Source organism: Artemia franciscana, chromosome 20 (genome assembly GCF_032884065.1).
Source record: "Artemia franciscana chromosome 20, ASM3288406v1, whole genome shotgun sequence".
In the NCBI taxonomy this organism is placed as follows: domain Eukaryota; kingdom Metazoa; phylum Arthropoda; class Branchiopoda; order Anostraca; family Artemiidae; genus Artemia; species Artemia franciscana.
Window position 1 is genome coordinate 23,489,070 of NC_088882.1, and position 20,174 is coordinate 23,509,243.

Below are 20,174 nucleotides of genomic sequence, written 5' to 3' on the forward strand. Positions count from 1 at the left end.
TTTTTGGCAACGCAATACATACGAGAAGGGGCACATAAAGGGACTTAGATTATTATGTTTCAGAAAGGAGAGCTGTGTTTCTTTAGTTCTAAAAAAAAAGCTAGGTTTTTTCCCCTTTTTCATGCCCATTGTCCGGAAGTCTCTTTCACTAATTGCCTATTAACTGTCAATGTCATAACATTTGGGAAATATAATCATCAAAATTAAGACTCAAAATAATTTCGGAATTCATGTTTTAAACTATTTAATACAATTTTGGGTCAAAAAAGGTCAAACGTCTATAATTTATTTTTTATTTTACAAAATAAGATTTAAAGAAGTACGATTGAGATCTCAGTGTTTCCGCTTTTTGATAATATTCACAGCAGAACTTCTAGAGCCGTAGAAGCTTACATGTGACCGATTATGTAATAACAGTTTTTTTGTTTTTCTTATTGTTTTTTAGTCCCACCTCCTCTCCTCGTAGTGATGACAAATTTTACTTTCGAAATACTTCTAATTTTAACTTTATACGTCACCTACTCTTTTTTCTAATATTAATTAGCAGCCGAAATGGACAAACTTGAAGTCACCATATACAACCAATTTTTATTGGAAAACTTTCCAATAACAGATCTTACCATCCCCATTCAAAAGGGCGTACTCCCCCAAGAGGAAGTCCTTCATAGGGTAGCTATTTCTTACCAAATCTCAAAACGCTTCCGGATGGTGACCCTACGTGTCTCCTCTAAAAAAATAATAATAATAAAACTAAATCAAAGCAAACTAATTAAATTTATTGTAGTCAAATAAAAAAATTCTACTACTATAACTTTGTTTTTAAAAAAATACACCAAAATATTTACGATCAAATTACAAAACATCGAAGAAAGTTATAGTGATACGACTTTTCAGCTTTATCTTTTTATTTTATCAAACTTTCAGATATACTAACTAAGAATATATACCTGTTTACAGAACCTCAAAGCATGGTTATGACTTTAAATAAAAAGAGCTTGACCTTAATCTACTAAAATTAATCAAATCTGAACCAAATAAAAGCAACCAAGATTTTGGTAATTTACAATTTCTCTGCAAACAATATTGCCATCTAATTTTCAACTCATCAAAGTAAATATTTTCATGAGTCCGAATACCAACCGCCATTAACTCCTCCCTGCTACAAAAAAAAAAAACAATAAATGCCGGTAATTGATCGATTACTGATGATAAGAAAAGGACAATAAGACAGTACCTATCAAATGGTAGCTAACTACTAACAGGTGCATAACTTACGCAAACACTTAACCACCTACAGCCTTTTCCTAAAAACCAGCATCATCAAATATAGTTCTCACCTTTAATCAATTTCTTTTTGTTTTTATGAATTAATTCTAAATTATGAAAAGGCATTGTGAAATATTAAATGCAGCGTGACAGCGAATATGCAGTGTATAAACATTAAATGCAGCGTATACATTGTTTTGTATAAAATACTCTTATTGAGGGAGCATGATAGAAAGAAGGTCGTGAACAGCTCGCGCATTTAATTACCCTGTCCCGGGCAACTAGTCAGGTTTTGCATGATCTACATGAAGATCTGCAAAGGAAATACGGTCATAAAAGCTAACTTAGCTTGGTTAACATAAGCCCCATCCATTCTCAAAGGTTGTTTTGGGGCTTCTTCTTTCGTCATCCTATTGATGTAAGTCCTAAATAAACTTCTATCTTCTTCTTGGCATAGAAGGCATGGCATACAGAGCGAAAAGAAATTGTACTTCCATCTCTTTCAGAGGCACCCTCTAGGATCAGTGAGGCGGCACTGATCTTTTGTTTTAAGGGTTCAGGATTCACAGGTATAAATGGCAATAAGAATGGTGAACAAATTAAGGAGCCGTATTTTATGCGCTGTTAACAAGTACTTGCTCCTCCGCATAAGATCTTTTGTTTTAAGGGTTCAGGATTCACAGGTATAAATGGCAATAAGAATGGTGAACAAATTAAGGAGCCGTATTTTATGCGCTGTTAACAAGTACTTGATCCTCCGCATAAGATCTTTTGTTTTAAGGGTTCAGGATTCACAGGTATAAATGGCAATAAGAATGGTGAACAAATTAAGGAGCCGTATTTTATGCGCTGTTAACAAGTACTTGCTCCTCCGCATAAGATCTTTTGTTTTAAGGGTTCAGGATTCACAGGTATAAATGGCAATAAGAATGGTGAACAAATTAAGGAGCCGTATTTTATGCGCTGTTAACAAGTACTTGCTCCTCCGCATAAGATCTTTTGTTTTAAGGGTTCAGGATTCACAGGTATAAATGGCAATAAGGATGGTGAACAAATTAAGGAGCCGTATTTTATGCGCTGTTAACAAGTACTTGCTCCTCCGCATAAGATCTTTTGTTTTAAGGGTTCAGGATTCACAGGTATAAATGGCAATAAGGATGGTGAACAAATTAAGGAGCCGTATTTTATGCGCTGTTAACAAGTACTTGCTCCTCCGCATAAGATCTTTTGTTTTAAGGGTTCAGGATTCACAGGTATAAATGGCAATAAGGATGGTGAACAAATTAAGGAGCCGTATTTTATGCGCTGTTAACAAGTACTTGCTCCTCCGCATAAGATCTTTTGTTTTAAGGGTTCAGGATTCACAGGTATAAATGGCAATAAGGATGGTGAACAAATTAAGGAGCCGTATTTTATGCGCTGTTAACAAGTACTTGCTCCTCCGCATAAGCATCAGAAATTTAAAATAGGAGTTTGCGGTTGCCAGACGTCTTTTGATGCCTTTGAAGTGGGTATTGTCAGAGCTGAGTAGAGTACGAAGCTAGGGAAACTCCTTGAGCCACACTGAAGCAGCGTCAAATTGTATTCACACTCTTTTGAGACCATCAATAAAACTTACTCAAGTAATCTAAAAAGACCACACTTATTTAAAAAGACAATACTGTCTTTCTGTTTACAATTAAAACGAAATGAAAGAATTGAGAAAAACAGGTATGTTTCTTCAAAAAGACCGTGAAAAACAATAGCTGTCTTTGAGAAAAAAGAAGTGAGGAAAACACTTACAACTAAGAAAAAGAGAATATTCCAGAATATCATCCACGTCCTATGAAAAAAATTTGTCCATCTCCAAATTGGCCACTGAGTATTTGTGGAACGGATGCGATGCTTCACAAGTAAATAGCCAGCCTTAAACAGACATTTATATGATGTTATTAGCTTCAGAATAATTAGAGCCAAGAAGGGGGGAGGACCCCCCCTAAAACTTGGATATAGCCCCAAGGTTACTTACACAACTTCGTATATTTTTTTCTTTTTTGGGAGGAATGGGTGGGGAGTGTTGCATTATTGGCATCACGATTAAACTGCTGACAAGATAGAAGTAAAGAAAAAGACAATATAAACCATCAAACATTTCGCTTATAGCTTAGATTTATAACTAGACATTTGTCAGGATGGATTGGGTGGAACGGATGGGGATCATTTAATTTCTCTTCATTATGTTTTGGACGGGAAAGGTTGAGATATAATTACGATACTAGCGATTATTACATTTGAAAGAGAATTATATGGGCAATTGAACAGTAAGTTTCTTTTGTGGTGCCCCCCAAAAAATATGATTTCAGAGGAAATTGGGGTATAGGAATAGTATATAAGCCTAAGCACTTGAAACCCCATTAGTGGTTAAATATGCGTTACTACTACCTTCTTCCCGAGGGAAGGGGGTTGGGCTATTTGAGCCCATTTGTCCTTTCTAATGACTATCCTGAATATAAAAACTTTTTACTATTTCTTTTCCTTCTACAAAATCAAATGAGAAATCCTATCCTTCTGTTGCTTCCAGAAAAATTTTAATTTCAGATTATATCTATTTAAAACCAATTCAGCGCTGGCAAAGACAACAAAAGATACAATTGGCGCAGACAACCCAAGTACATTACGTTAGCCTGACAAGTCCATATTTTAGGTTACCCCAGACCGTTACAGACCACACGAAATTAAAATTCAAATAGTCCGGCTACCACATGTGTTAGAAAAACTATTTCTAAATATCGAACACTGATTCCCCCTCCCTACACCCAATGCAAAATGAAGGTAGTTTGTGCAATGATCACAAAACACTTCTATAAAATGCATACAGGTCCCGATGACTACAACCCTCGTTGTTTTTCGGAAAACCCGTCAATTAAGAATAAGGAAAATACCGAAACACGATTCCCCTTACGTCCTCCTTAGCTAATTAGAAGTTTTTATATACAAGAAGCTGAGACGGCCCAAATTCGCCAACTAAATCACAATAACATAAACAGGGTTAAGTTCATAATGTAAATCAACTTTCTCTTAGGTATCAGAGGCATGGAGTTATATGGGACTATTCTTTACATGGAAGGGCTGGGAATTCACAAGGTTTATTTTGCTGGGGCATATTTTTCATATCACACTTTAACAGAAGCATTGATCAAAGCAGTTACAATCAGCAAGTTCTGATGAGTGCCTGTTTTATTGTTACAGTATATTTCTGCTAACCCTAAGCCCCTCAATTCTTAGCTCAACTCTTGTTTTTCAGCGTTCCATGTTAGAAGAGGTAGGTGCTTCGGATATGCGGAACTAAATTTTTACTAAGACCGAGATTTAGCTAGGACAGATTTGATCCGATCAGATTTTTCACAGAATTTCTCAATTGGCTGAAAAATTCTATGAAAAATTTTGGCTGGCTCAAATTAGTACTAATTAAATTCCGGTATCAGTAAAATCTCATTGTGAATGCGTCAATATTCCCTTAACAACTATTTGGGCTATTACACCTCTTGCAAACTCTCTAATCCGTCCTTGCCTTTGACTGACGTTAATGTTTTTCGTTTATCTCCCAATTTAGGATACCAAGGAAGATGTACCCTCCCCCTTCCACACACACACCCCCAGATTCAGTTTGAGGCAGCATTCTAGAATTTCCAAATAAAAATCACAGCTTACGTTGGTAGTTTATGACTTTTTATTCTACTACACCAGCTGATTATAAAAAAAAATCCCTACCCCCTCCTCCATTACATGTTTTTATATTCCAGTTGATAGGTGAGGGGGTGGCCAACCGTTAGCCGAGGGAGAAGAGCAATGGGAATATAGTAATAAAGTGTCACTTAGTGACTTCTAGAGCGTTTGCATAAAAAGAAAAAAAACTTTTAGTCTACATATTTATGAGGGTATGGAAAAGGAAGAGGTCAGCCCTTGCTAGACTAAATATTAAAACTCCACAAGCAAGTAATTTTATCACTCTAATTTAGTGCTTTTAAAGCGTTTATGATGTCTGGAATCCAATTTAACTGCCTTTACACATCTGACGAATTCTCTGTATACTCGGTAACATTAGCTCGCAGTAGTAATTTTTTCATGCGTAATTATAATTACATACAAAGAGTTTGCCAAATGCAATTACAATGATAATAGCATCATTGTTTTTAAAAGTTCAAAATATACATTCTAAAGTTGCTTTGCACTGACAGAATAAGTAAAGTCTCATGAAACTGAAAATTTAAATAGGAAAAATGACTCCAAACATAAACGTTTTTAGGGGGTTAACCCCTACTCGTGGAGCCACCGTACACCCTGTACCTTCTCAAAAAAACTGTCGATGTGTGCATGTAGTAGCATTAGTCAGATTTTTTTTTAATAGCCAAACTCAATGCACCACATGGTTAATACACCACATGCTTAATGCAACAGTACAGTAATGTACACATCCCGAATTTTCTGAGAGACATGGGGGAAGTTCTAGGATTGCAGGAAAATCTTTTTTTGCACATTTTACACAAAATTCTTCCGACAAGACTTTTTAATCGTATTATAGGTCTATCTCCACAAGCACATCAATTCAATTTCACTAACACAACATAGAATAAACAAGTGCAAACTTAAATGAGGGAAACTAACCTGAGATCCAATTGCTTGAGATGTCCCCGTAGAAATTAATGACTGTCCAATTCCTACACTTGATGCAGTGCCAGTGTATGGTATCTTCTTCACAGTCCACTGGGACCGTCGCCAAATTAGAGTTTTCCACTCGAATGTCCTTGATGGACTTTTAGCGTGGTTTAGCTCACTCGCTATGACACCGGCCCTCTGTAAAAGAATCGGGTACTTGTTAGTTAAACGAAACACACTCAAGAATTACGCCTAGGTTAGATCTCAGACCACTAGTTTCATAGCAATAAAGGCAAGTGACGGGTGATAGAATGCATTGGACTTGGATAATCTGGGCTATATGTTTACATATGAGAGGGGGGGTAGGTTAGCGGCGCTGTCTAAATACTTTACCAAACCCTTACTCGCCAAGTGTGCAAATTTTTTTACGGTAATATTGGTTTGTCTTCTATTGCATATGCAGATGACGTTCTTCTTGTTGCCCGGACTCGCCGTGGATTGCTTTCTAATTTTACTATATTAACCAATGAACTATCTAAGATTGGACTGTCAGTTAATGCGTCTAAATGCAAGTTTATTTGTTTTAATAGCCCTTATGCGGTCGCTCCATTCGTTGCTGGGACTGCAGTTCTACCATGTTCTTCTTTAGTTAGTTGGCTTGGTCTGTGTTTCGGCCCAACACTTTCCACTACCTGTTCATCCCTAGTGAATCAAGCCGTGAAAAACCTACGCGTCGCGTACGGAAAAATATCCCCAAACAAAAGCCGTTACAACCGCAACGGTTTGTAAATGATTTATAACGCTTATTGCGCCCCTGTGCTTTTGTTTTTATCAGGCATGGCTCATCTGTTTCGTAAGAAGGATCGACATGCTCTACGTACGGCTTCTTTCAGATATTGCAAATTCCTCCTCCGGCTTCCTAGATGGCACCGAAACAAAAAAATAATTGCTCGATTTGGTTTAATTGATGTGCCTTCTCGGATTCGGTCTTCCAGTGATGATTTATGTAAAATGACTATCAACTTTATTCACGTTTATGACCCTCTGCAGCCTTTTCTCCATATTGATACTGGTTAATTAGTCCATGCTGTCTTTTGTTAGTTTGAATTTTTTTTCTTCGCTGTTTATCATTTTTTTTTTTTTTTTGTTTATTTATAATACTCCGTGCTTTGTGTTTTTTGTACTTTTACGGGTAATAAAGTTCATTCATTCATTCATATACAGCTCAAATTATATTATAATATAGAACAAAGCTAATATGAAGGTTATATTTCATTGGGATTAACCTAGCTTCAGTTCAGTAGGTGTGAAGGCTATAATTCATTAGGATTAACGTAACTTCAGTTCAGTGGGTGTGTTTTGTTTAATTAACAAGTACTAGGAATCGGCATGAAAGCAGATAGTATCGTGCTGATGATGAGGACATATGAAACAGATAGTTAAAACTTCTAAGCATATTCTAAATAAATTATATTCTCTACAAATCTAATGTCCTATTCATATCTGCATATAGAGAGACTGAGAAGAGAAGGGAGGGTCTGGTTAAATTCTGTCCTTAAAAAGTTCTTTTGAAGGAATCAGATAAAAGGGGAAAGTTTTTTACTCCACCTACTAAAATGATAAACCTCTTTTCTTTAATTTGTCCGTTCAGACTTATAGAGTGAGATACAATACAAGATTTTAGAAATCTTAGGAGTGTGTAGATGTTAAATATATGGTATGGTGAGTCATAATAAAAAGTTAATTGAAGAATCTGAATAGTAGCAGAGCCTAAATCACCAAATTTAATAAATTTTAGGGGGGTAATTTTTCTCCTACTCAGTTGGAAGCTTTGCAGAGAAACCAATTACTTATTGCTATTATACCGTCTATTATTACTCAGTAAAGGCATAGTCGTCACAAAGCGCCTGGATGTACAATAACAAGCAGATGCAGGTTAAAACAATCTACCAAACACAAGAATTGCACGGAAGCTCACCAGTCACTGTGAAACTGGTCACAGTCAAGAAATCCTAGGATACCCCCCCCCCCTAAAAACTTATTGCTGCGCAAAATAAACGAACAAATGGAAAAAAGTGAAACAGAAGACAAAAATTACCTCTTTTTTGCTTTCTTTTTTTTTCGTGCGTAAAAAAATCTGATACTTCAAATATAATGTCTTGTACGGTGGCACAAATTGCCAATATCAGTCTTTTTCTTCCTTTTTTTCATTCCTCTTTCGAATTATTAAAATTAATCACATAAATATTGAAAGAGATAGAATTGAGTAAAGATTGGTAGAAAAATCTAGCCGTTCCTGTGGATGCGACCAGACCTGACATCGGAGGAAAAAGAAATTACTTGACAAAACCGTCGGAAGCCACTTAAGTTGAAAAAAAAGAAAAATACACTAAAAACGCTGCATTTCAAAACTTTTTATAACTTTTTTTTCCTTCAAAATTTTCAAAATGTTTTTAAAAAAAAAGTTTCAAAACTTTAGTTTCTTTGAAGCTATTCTACTTTAAACTATTTTTCCATTTTTCTTCATCATTGTTGCAGCAATAGCTCCAATCTAATAAAGAGCGAACCACCACTCATCTCTGTATTTTTTTTTTTTTTTTTTTTTTTTTTTTTTTTTACTCCATTAACGGATATTAGAACAACATAGAGAGCTGTTAAAGGGCTCATTTGAAATGTAATTTTTTACATCTAATCGCTTTTCATAAATTTGACTTAGCGGCGATACCATAAAGTGCCCTTCGGCACCTAAAAATGACACTTAAGGGAGCCATTTCTTGAAACGGAAAATCTGGAAAGCATGAGAATAGTTCCATAATTTCCATGATCATAAGCCCATGGCCTGAGGTTTACAGCCCCCTTATTGTGTACTTTACCTCCCAGTCCCGCTTCCTATTTTTCATAAATCATCTACAGTACTAGCAGGCTACTGCAGCATCAAAGAAAGCTGTTTAAGGTCTCATTTAAAAGCTAATTTCTATATCCAAGTGCTTTTTATAAGTCCATGTTGATAACACCGCCATGAAGTGGCACATGGCACCCGAAAGTGGCATATTCTGGTGCCATATCTGGAGTAGAAAGGCTTGGAAGCATAAAAACAGTAGTCATTATCTCCATGCTCGAAAACCATAAAACTTAGTTTACCTTCCTATTGTATACTGTCCCTCCCATCCCCCCTAGTAAGTTTCATAAATCGCGGACTGACAAGCAGAAGTGGCAGGGTATAGCAACATGGCAGAGACATGTTTAATTGCTGATTTAGAAGCTCTTGATCATACCTACGTGCTATTTGAAAATTTGTTTCCATAACTTTATCACGAAGTTCCGTATTGCATCAAAAATGTCGTTTTTGGCACAATTTCTGGAACAGAAGGGTATGAAAAGGGTAACGTGTAGATCTAGGCCTACATAGTCGAAAACCAGTATTCAAGGGTTTACAGTCCCATCTTTTTAGCGCTACCCCTCTCAGCCACTTTAGCAGCCTAAGTAAAGAGCTTACGACAGGCCACTGTAACCATAAGTTTAAAACACCTTTAAAAAAACTGATGTCCTTCAGTTTTCTAAAATTTCTATAACATATCACGATATTCTGCAGATTTAATAGAACAACAATCGTACATACAACACTACATTTTGAGAATTTTTAAAAGCCTAAGCCCTAATTGAGACAAGGAAAATCAGCTATAAAAAGGCTGTTCTTGTTTAAAAGAACAGGTGACGAGCAAAAAGATCCATAACCAGCCGTCAAATTAACCTGCAAACTCGACTAATTCGTGTTTCTAACTCTGTATATATTTTGTAAACATTTGAAATCTACCTAAAAATGCCAGGGATAGTACACCTCATGATTTCTGTGTGCAAAAGTTGCAGATTCTTCAAAGAAAGAGTTTAAGAGAAACATGAAACAAAGCCTACTTTTAACACCGTGTTTGAAAAAAAATTCATGGTGACACGCCTAGTGTCTTTGCCTAAGGACAATAAATCTTTTTATAAGGGTTTTTTCGATTTTTATTTTTCTAAAGAGAAACATGAAACAAAGCCTACTTTTAACACCATGTTTGAACAAAAATTCATGTTGACACCCCTAGTGTCTTTGCCTAAGGACAATAAATCTTTTTATAAGGTTTCTTTCGATTTTTTTTTCTTAAGAGAAACATGAAACAAAGCCTACTTTTAACACCGCGTTTGAACAAAAATTCATGTTGACTTCCCTAGTGTCTTTGCCCAAGGACAATAAATCTTTTTATAAGGTTTCTTCTGATTTTTTTTTTCTTAAGAGAAACATGAAACAAAGCCTACTTTTAACACCGTGTTTGAACAAAAATTCATGTTAACACCCCTAGTGTCTTTGCCTAAGAACAATAAATCTTCTTATAAGGTTTCTTTCGATTTTTTTTTTTAAGAGAAACATGAAACAAAGCCCACTTTTAACAGACCAAAGCCTATTTTTTTCTAAAACATAAGTTTTTCTGATGAAAGTAAAAAGCGAAATCGGAAATTAAAACAAACAAAGTTGCTATTTCGTCATTTAGGCAACATGTTTTTGCAAAAACCTGTTTCAAATAAATTGGCTCAGGATTCCAGAAATTCCAGATTTTTGTCGTGAAAGCTTATGAGAGATGTGAAGTAAAAAATATATATGTATCAAATATATGTACCAATATATATATATATATATATATATATATATATATATATATATATATATATATATATATATATATATATATATATATATATATATATATATATATATATATATATATATATATATGCATCATTTAGCAAAAGCTCGTGCAACTTCTTTAGGTTAATCGCCTTAAAAAAAATCTTTGTGTAAGGTTTTTGATCAGAAGAAATAAAAAACCTAAAATAACTAAACCTCAAAACAACCAGAAATTACTATTAAAGAATAAATGAAACCCAAAACGAACAGAAATTAAATAAACAATCATAGCCAAAAAAAATACCACAGGTGCTAATGTAAATGAATAAATAAGTCTCAAAACGAGTAAAGCTTGAGTAACATGCAAATCAAGCTTAAAACGAACAAAAATATTTTGCTACTGAGACATAAATGAAACACGGAACGAACAAGAATTAAATAAACAATCATAGCAAACAAACAAACAATAGTTGCTAATATACATGAGTAAATAAATCTTAAAACGAGCGAAACTTAAATTCAATATGCAATTCCAGCTTAAAACGAACAAAAATATCTATAAAGACGAGTTTGGGTTTTCCTCCTTCTTTCACTGTAATAGTCTAAAACCTATTGTGTCATTGGCGCTTCACTGAAAACAAATTATGTTACAAATATTTTCTTTTGTACTTACTACAACGTCGAAAATAAACATAAAATTACAGAAAAATTGAGTTTTGAACTGATGAGCTTTCAGCGATTAATATCACTATATATCAAATATTTAGTTTAATTTTATTAGTTCTTTCCAGGACTGTTCAAGACATATATAGCTTCACTACAAACAAGAGTTTGGATACTACCCCCTTCCCAAACTGTAAAAGTCTAAAGCCTACTACGTCATTGGTGCTTCACTGAAAACAAATTATATTACAAGTATTTTTTTTTTTCAGTAATTGCCGCATTGAAAATAAAAATGAATTTTACAGTGAAATAAAATCTTGATCTGACGATCTCTCAACAATAAATAGCGTTACATGTCAAACATTAATTTTCTTTTTTTGTACTTTTCAAGACTGTTCAAGACGCATATAGTTTTCAGTAAAGAGCCAATGACACAGGAGGTTTTGAACTTTCACAGTGTAAGATGGAGGCAGCACCCGAACTCTTCTTTATTGATATTTGTGTTCGTTTCAAGGTGGATTTGCATATTCAATTGAAGTTTCACTCGTTTTAAGTTTTACTTACTCATTTATATTAATAACTATTGTTTGTTTGTATACTATGATTGTTTATTTAGTTTCTGTTCGTTTTGGGTTTCATTCATGTCTCAATAGCAAAGTCTTTTTGTTCGTTTTAAGCTACATTTGCATAATCAACTTACGCTCTACTCGTTTTGAGATTTATTTGTTCACTTATATTATTATCCGTTGCATGCTTTTTTGCTATGATTGTTTATTTAATTTCTGTTAGTTTTGACTTTCATTTATTCTTTGATGGTAATTCCTGGTTATTTTGAGTTTGAGTTATTGTAGGTTTCTATTTCTCCTGATCTTATATGGCCTTTGCTTTTCTTTAGAAAACTTCTTTTTCGGAAAGAAGACCAAAAGAAAACTTTCGGATAGAAGTTGTGTTGCAACAAATGCAACACAAACAGGATATAAGGAATAAAACAAAAGAAAACTAAAATTGTTCGGACAAAACACAAGAATTCTGAAGCATTAAAACACCGATTTGATCCCATCCATCGAGATCTTAATGTTCCGAAGCCAAGAAGTCACAAAAAGTTATGTATGTTTCCTTTTCATACACATTTCATACAGTTGCGGAAAAATTCATTCAAATATTAATATGTTTCCTTTAAACGCCATATAAGTCCATTGTTTTAAATCTAGGGCCATACAAAAGCAGGCTGTCCCCGAATGGGGTGGGAGCATGTCGTAAAGAAAGATTTAAGGGAAATGGAAACTTCTTGGGAGAGTGTAAAGAGGGACACTTCGAGCAGATTGGGACGGAGGAGGAGCGTGCGTAGCCGTGTGCGCCCGAGGCGGCTTAGTGTTGCAGTGAGTTAGTAAGAGTAGCAGTAGCAGTAGTTTTACATCTTATCCGAACATTAATGCAAAACAATTTAAAAAAAGTGAGAAATATCACCTCTTTGATAAAAGTCAAATCTCTCGCCAAAAAATACGCTGATTGTGCTAAGCCATTTTCCCGACAAAACTGCAAGGCATCTTCATGGCACTTAAACATCATTTTCATCAGCATGTGTCTTTTGGCTCTATTCAGTTGACACTTCTTCCACGGCTGAATTCTTGACAAAATTGGATGCATAAATTCCAATTCTTTTTCTTTTTGCTTTATTCCATTATCCAGAGTATTTTGACAGACTTCTAAACTACGTATCATTGCAACACAACACATGGCCTGCTCTACTAATAACTCACCAAAACCAGGGTAGATGGCATTGATGTCCTCACTAGTACGAACCGCTGTATAGACACGACATAGATACTCTTCCATTACCAATTTTTGAGCTTCCTAAACAATAAATCATTGAATGATACCAAGCACAAAATTTGAACAGATATTTATAAAAAACAAAACAATCAATAATATTAGTAACGTAAGTGCATTAAGTCTTACTAGCCGCATTTTTAAACATTCAGCCATTCAGTGCTTTTTGAGAAAACAATCGTAATTAGCAATGATCTGGGAACTAAACTAATTGTCTGTGAGGCAACTGAAATAAAATACAAATCAAGCAGCGATACGTACAAAGAGATTTGGATGAGTATATACTTAACTTTATGTACACGAATTTAATAAAAAGAATTAGTAAATTTTAAAATCAACAGACGACCAAAAGGAGCCTTTGCCCAAACGACACACAAGGTTAGCTGCCGAACAAAGAAGGAATACAATAACAACTTGTTTATATGCTTAATCAAACGGTAATAGCTTGAAATGGCATCCAGTTTTGTCAGTCTTAGCTAGACTTTTATGAAGTGATGACACTAAGTTCGCCTTAATTTTCATCGAGAAGATTTCTTATCGGGATTAACATTTTTATTGGTTTCTTTCTTCTAGTTTTTTTCTTCTATTTTTATTTTCTTCTATAGTCTATTTTCTTTTCGTTTTTCTTCTATTTGGGTCAAGACAACTGTTGGTCATATAGCCAAAATATCAGCTTAGTCTTATTTTAATTACTATTTTCAAAAAATACCCTCATTTTCAATAACTTCTCGTTTTCCAAATAAATAATGTAATATAAGAGTGATAATACATTCATAAACATTAAAAAACAACTTCCAAAAAAAACAGCAATAAAAGTCAAAAATCAAAAAGCCAAAAAAATCAGATAATAGCCGATTTAGGCTTTACTATTGTTACGCGCACTGAATGTGATCAAAATGATCAAAGTCACTGTGATGATATCAACAGTTGAAAAGCTAAAAATCAAGTCTAAACTATTTAACCACATCTTTTGAGGTCAAAACTGCGAGACTCCAAACAAAAGACGAAAATCAAAATGGACAAGTTTCTTCCATCAGCAAAAATTACAAAAAAAAAGCTTCTGCGTTTAGAACTAATATTAAAGAAAACAATTAGAAAAAAAATCTTCTAAGAATAAGGGGAATTTTTTCCAGCCCTTAATAAGTCTCTTAGCATAATTAGGTTATTTTTACCTGTCATCATCAATAAGCAGATGAAAAAGAAAATATAAAAAAAGAAGAAAATATAGAAAAAAAAATACAAAATATAAAACAAGAAAGTATAGAAAAGGAAGGACCATAAAAGGAGAGTATGCAGGGTATTAGAAAAATAATTAACTAACATACATCAAATAAAGGGTGGTGAACGAACTACGAAGAAGTAGCAACCTTTACTAATATTAACGGGAAATCTAAGAAAAGGAATTTGATAACAATACGTACAACAAAAAGACAAATTGTCAACAATGATTATAAAAACGTAAAATTAATTACGTTTGAAGTTATCTATCAGAATTTATTAGCATAGAAAATCTGAAGTTTTAGAAATACAACTCTACCCCTCCACAAAGGGGGGGGGGTCTTGATAGAAATACTATGATCAGGATCAGCATATCTGAAACCCGGATATTTTCCCTTTTTAGCAACAAAATAGATCACAACAAAGCAAAATGCCAATTTCTACCATTTTATGCGACAGAATAACATTTTTGGTCTGAACAGGACCAAATGCTATCAAGCTAAAAACAAGAAATGGCGGTCGACTTAGAGCTATGAAAAAACTAATTTCATGCCATCCTAGTTTTCGGCCATCAAGTTTTCGGTAAAGCGCAAGCTTTTCAGTTAGACACATATGGGGCAATAGCAAGAGTCCAGCGGTGTCATTTGGAGGGGGAAAGGGGGCTTGTCCTCCCTAGATTTTTAAAATACCTTTTTTTGGGGGGGGGGATGTTTTCATTGGGAATTAATTTTTGGTATTTTTACCAAAAGAAATGGAAAAACAACAAATATGACCCCTTCCTCAGATTTTGACAAATACATGAACTGACGCCACAGCATCAGCTGGTTTAGTTGAGCTAGTTTTACACACACATTTTTCATAGGCTGTGAAGCAATAAGTTTTCTTCATTACAAATTTCAACTTTGCTCTATATGTTTATCAGAAAAACTTTGCTTTTTGAACAATTAATTGTTACTCGCTGTTTTATTTATTTTTTTGGAATTCACACAATAAGCCAGTCAGAAACACCTTTATCAAACTTTGGCGAAGATACAAAAAAAAGGTTTACGTGAGTTTCAGCAAAAAAAAGCATTAAATATGGGTTTTAATTAAATAATTTAATTAACTTTTTAATTTTAATTAAAATATGGCCTACCTCTCTAAAACTTTCCATCGAAACATGTGAAACTTTTCCATTATAGATAAGAATCCCGAGTGGTATAGCATCACCGTTGGATTTGAGAAGGCACAGATAGGAAATTCAATTCATTATGACATATCGATATTTGATTACATTATAACTTTTTGAGCGGTGCACAAACTGTATCAAGAAGTTACGCGCAGTTACACGTGCATTGAATTTGTGTTTCAGAATAAAGAATCCACAAAATAAAATTACAAAAAAAAAAGTCCCGCACTCCTGTATTCAAACAGTTCGTGGTAATGAGCTGTAACAAAGGAGCGGTGCAGCTGAATTTATGGGGGGGGGGAATACCCCAAAAGATCAAGTACTCTTAATGAAAATCACACCCTCAGATTCAGAAGAGAACCCTGCTGTAGACGTTTCAAGCTCCTATAAACAAAAATGTGGATTTTGTATTTTTTTTATTTTTTTTTGCCAGAAGAAAGATCACGGATGCGTGTTTGTTTGATTTTCCCAGGGGTGATCGTATCAAACCAGTGATCCTAGAAGATCGGGGGAGACCTTGTTTGATTGGAAATCAAAAGTTCTAGCGCCCTTATTAGGCGACCAAAAAATCCGGAGGGCAGCTCAATGACCCTTTTTCCCCAAAGTCACCTGATCAAAATTTTGAGATAGCCATTTTGTTCAGCATAGTCGAAAGATCTAGTAACTATATCTTTGAGGATGACTTGACCCCCCAGTTTCGGGGAATGGCTGCAAGCTATGAACTTCACGCATTGTTTACACATTATAGTATTGTTTAATGGAAAATATACATTTTTTGGGGGGGGGATTTTATTGGTGGGTTGATTACGTGGGATGATCTTTCCATGGAAGAATTTTTTGAAGAAGAAGGAAATTTTCCACACAGGGGGAGCTGGATTTCCCGGCATTATTTAAAAAACGATCAGGAATCAAATTTCAAAAACAAGTTTTTTCAACTGAAAGTAAGGAGCAACATTAAAATTTAAACGAACATAAACTATTACGTATATGAGGGGGCGACCCCCCCCCCCCTCAATACCTAGCTTTTTACGCTATAGTTTTTTTTAATTTTAGCAAAGCTTATGACCCCTTTTCCCCAAAGTCACCTGATTAAATTGAGATAGCCATTCTTTTCAGCATAGTCGAAAGATCTAGTAACTATATCTTTGAGGATGACTTGACCCCCCAGTTTCGGGGAATGGCTGCAAGCTATGAGCTTCACGCATTTTTTGCACATTATAGTATTGGTTAATGGAAAACGTACATTTTTCATACCTTTCAAAGAAAGTATAAAACCAGTTAAACCATACTTCCTGGAATTAGCTAAAATATCAATTCACGAATATTTTTAAAAGTTTAATTTACATAGTTTTCGGATTTTGTATGACATATTCTTTTGAATCAAGAGCTTCTGGCAAATAAACATAGAGCCGGTTGCAGAGAGACCAAAACACCTTACCTTTTTGACCAGTTTGTTCTAAAGCCTTAACCTTGCGGGTGCCTTAGGGTCACCCGCAAAACCAGGGACCTTGCGGTTAACTCTATTCCCAAAAAATATCAATGGACCTTAGACCTAGAAAAATTATGAACATGGCTACGGCGTTCCCGGCAAGCGACGCGGTCCTCTCGGCGCGGAGGTCAAGAAGTAAACAAGCCGACTATACTACAGCGTTCCTAGCAGGCGACGCGACTTCGAATATGGCGAAGAAGACGAAAAATCTACGAGCCATAAATATTGGGAAAACCAACTTAAGTCATAAGCAAGCAAAATCGAGAACAACTATTGGTTGTTAGAACATCAGATCTGTTAAGCAAGAAGCTACACAAGTTATCCTTGTCCATGAGATGGAGAAGTACAGTATTAACATATTATGCATTTCTGAGGCCAGAATCCCCAGTTCTGGCGCTACAGTAACTACAGCACCCAAAACGTTACAACAGTTCCACTTTCTCTACAATGGAGTAAACGACAACTCGGGACTCCATGGCGTTGGTTTCTTTATGAGCCAAAGAACCAGAAACGCACTTCTTGAGTGGGATCGTGTTTCTCCCCGACTGGCTTGGATTAGGATTACAGGAAGCCCTGCAATCGTATCTATTCTTTCCACATACGCCCATTCTCGTGATAACTGACTATTGCAGGAGACTTCAACGCGAGAGTCGGTCTATCCGATACCCCCACAGAACTCCTTGGAAAGTTCGGGCTAGGGCTAGATGCAAAAATCGGCAAAGGCTGGTAAAAAATGGTTTGATAAATCATCTTGTCGTAACCAACACCATATTTCAGCACACGCCAAGCCATATACTGACCTGGCATTCCAACGACGGTGTTGCTAAGGCTCAAATTGACTTCATTCTCGTCCGCCAACGTTGGAGAAGTTCAGTAATAGACTCCTACTCTTATAACGGTGCAGATACAGGCTCAACATCAGGGTTTGATCACAAGCTAGTACATGCAAAAATACTACTTCGTCTTGCATCTCGGAGAAAGAATAAATCGAAAGCCCGAATCAAAATTGGTGAGCTGCAAGATAAAGAAGTTCGGCAAACCCTAAATATGAAGCTAATAAACCGTTTTGGTGCCCTAAACTTGAATGAAGAGAAAAACCACAACCCTGAGCAAAGATGGGATACCTTCAAAACAGTGACGAGAGAGACCACTGAAGGGATCCTAGGCCGAACGAAAGTGAAATGACAGCATTGGATTACCACCAGAACCCTGTCACTAGTCGAACAATGTAGGAAAAAGATGAGAGACCGTCGCAAAATGTCAGAAGAGCCTGCTTTGTCTTTATAAAAAGCAAAACGCGCCCATGAAACCCACAAACTCTACCAGGTTCTTAAGGAATCAACTAGTAAGAAAGCTACCGTGTCTGAAGTTGTCAGAGACAGAGCAGGAAAAGTCATTAGCTGTCAAAGGAACGTTTCATCGGAAGGAAAGATCACTTACAAACACTGCTTAGCCATTCTAAGTCATCAATTACTGGTGTGTTAAAAAAGAACCTTACAGTATCAGGCTGGCCGCCCCAACAAGAGCGGAAATACTCAAAGTGATTAAGGGCCTGAAGAATAACAAAGCCCCAGGCGAAGATGGTCTCGTCTCGGAAATATACAAACAGTACCCCGAGATCACAGCAGAGAAGCTCCATGCTATCCTTGGGGAAGTATGGAGGACCAACACTTTCCCAAAGCATTAGAAGACGTCAGGTATTCTCCCTTTTTACAAGAAAGCTGATAAAACTGAGTGCAAAATTATAGGGGAATAAGTCTTATTGACATTACAGGTTACAGAGAAGAGACTGAAGAATTTCCGGTTGAGTTTGGAGTAACACAAGGCTGCGTCCTGTCTCCAACTCTATTCAACTACTGTATTGATTGGGTTCTTGAAAATACATATCTTCTCATCCAGGAGTTCAGATAAGACAGAACATTTCACTTGGAGACTTTGAATACGCTGATGATGTCGCAATCCCCTCGAACTCAGAGAAAGCTCAAACTATGCTCGATGAGGTAGTTACTTGGGCAGATTGCATTGGCTCGAAAGTCAGCACAAGGAATACAAAATTTATGGCAATAAATCACACTGATCCTATTTCGTTAACTGTAAATCAAGTACAGTTGGATCAGGTCAAAAGCTTCACTTACCTTGGCTCCCAGCTTTGTACTGATGGATCTTCTGACGCCGATATTCAACAGAGATCGCAGAAAGCACAAACAGTCTTTGTATCTCAAAGAAAACCGTTGTGGAGGCGGCGTGAAATAAGTGTAAGAACTAAATTCGGAGTCAATCTGGCTTCAGTTCAAACAATCTTTCTTTATGGATGCGAAACGTGGTCAGTAAACCGACTAAATGAAAATGCACTGAAGGTGTTTGAGCATAACTCTTTGCGTATTGTCATCATGTTAAATCTGAATGATCGCGTATCAAACGTAGATATACGACGAATCTGTGGTATCAGAAGATGCGTTACCGTCACGATCAAGGAGCGTCGACCGAAATGGTTGGGCCATGTCTTACGGAGGTCAAAAGAGTACTTGCCTCGCCAAATCCTCCTAGCTGAGCCACTTAACTCATGGAAAAGACGCCAAGAAGGACAACGGAAAAGCTTGTGGACCTTGGTTAAATTAGACCTTGATCCTATGGGGGGGTTCAGAAAGTTTGGACACAGATGGACAACTCAATGGCTCCCATTTGCAAAGCAGCTGGCAGTAGACTGTAAGACGTGGTTCAAACAGGTCTCGCAGATCCTTGACACCGGGCAAGGTGTAAACGCCTGATTCCCGCCAAAGTACAAGTAGATGTAAGTAATTAAATAAGGCAATACCCTTCTTTTTGGACAGCTAAACCCTAATTCTTGAAAACTCACAGCGCGTAAGAAAAAACTACATACCGCTGGTACTAACGTCACTCAGGTACATAATGAAAAATCTAATTATTTTATTAATTAGCTTTCGGAAAAAATGAATTCGATTTTAGCATTGACTGAAAAGTCATTGGTCAAAATGACTTGTCAGTATGATTATACCATTAGCCAAAACATAGGTCATCCAGCAAAAATCAGGAAACATTCTCTGCAAGAAAAACAATAATTAAGTTTCGATTTCGTTACAGCATTAATTGGAATTTGCCTATCGGTTCTGGTTCTGGCCCGGTTCTGTCGATTGACAATGTCAGCAAAATCACTAGACGCATTCTTTTTTAATCATCTTTGTTCAAAACACAGGGTTCGGTAATGCGTTGTATGCGACGTA

At 35.9% G+C, this 20,174-nt stretch overlaps 1 protein-coding gene across 4 annotated transcripts in view; it reads right to left on the bottom strand.

Moving 5' to 3' along the window:
* Window positions 1-20,174, bottom strand: part of LOC136039927 (uncharacterized) — a 125,033-nt gene that overhangs the window by 73,145 nt on the left and 31,714 nt on the right. For all 4 annotated transcript variants that reach the window (XM_065723913.1, XM_065723915.1, XM_065723912.1 and 1 more), the window contains 3 exons: window positions 12,695-13,081; window positions 5,911-6,099; window positions 3,049-3,171 (listed from right to left, as the gene is read on the bottom strand). In XM_065723913.1, the coding sequence (XP_065579985.1) occupies window positions 3,049-3,171; window positions 5,911-6,099; window positions 12,695-13,081 (699 nt within the window). The remainder of the gene's footprint in view (window positions 1-3,048; window positions 3,172-5,910; window positions 6,100-12,694; window positions 13,082-20,174) is intronic.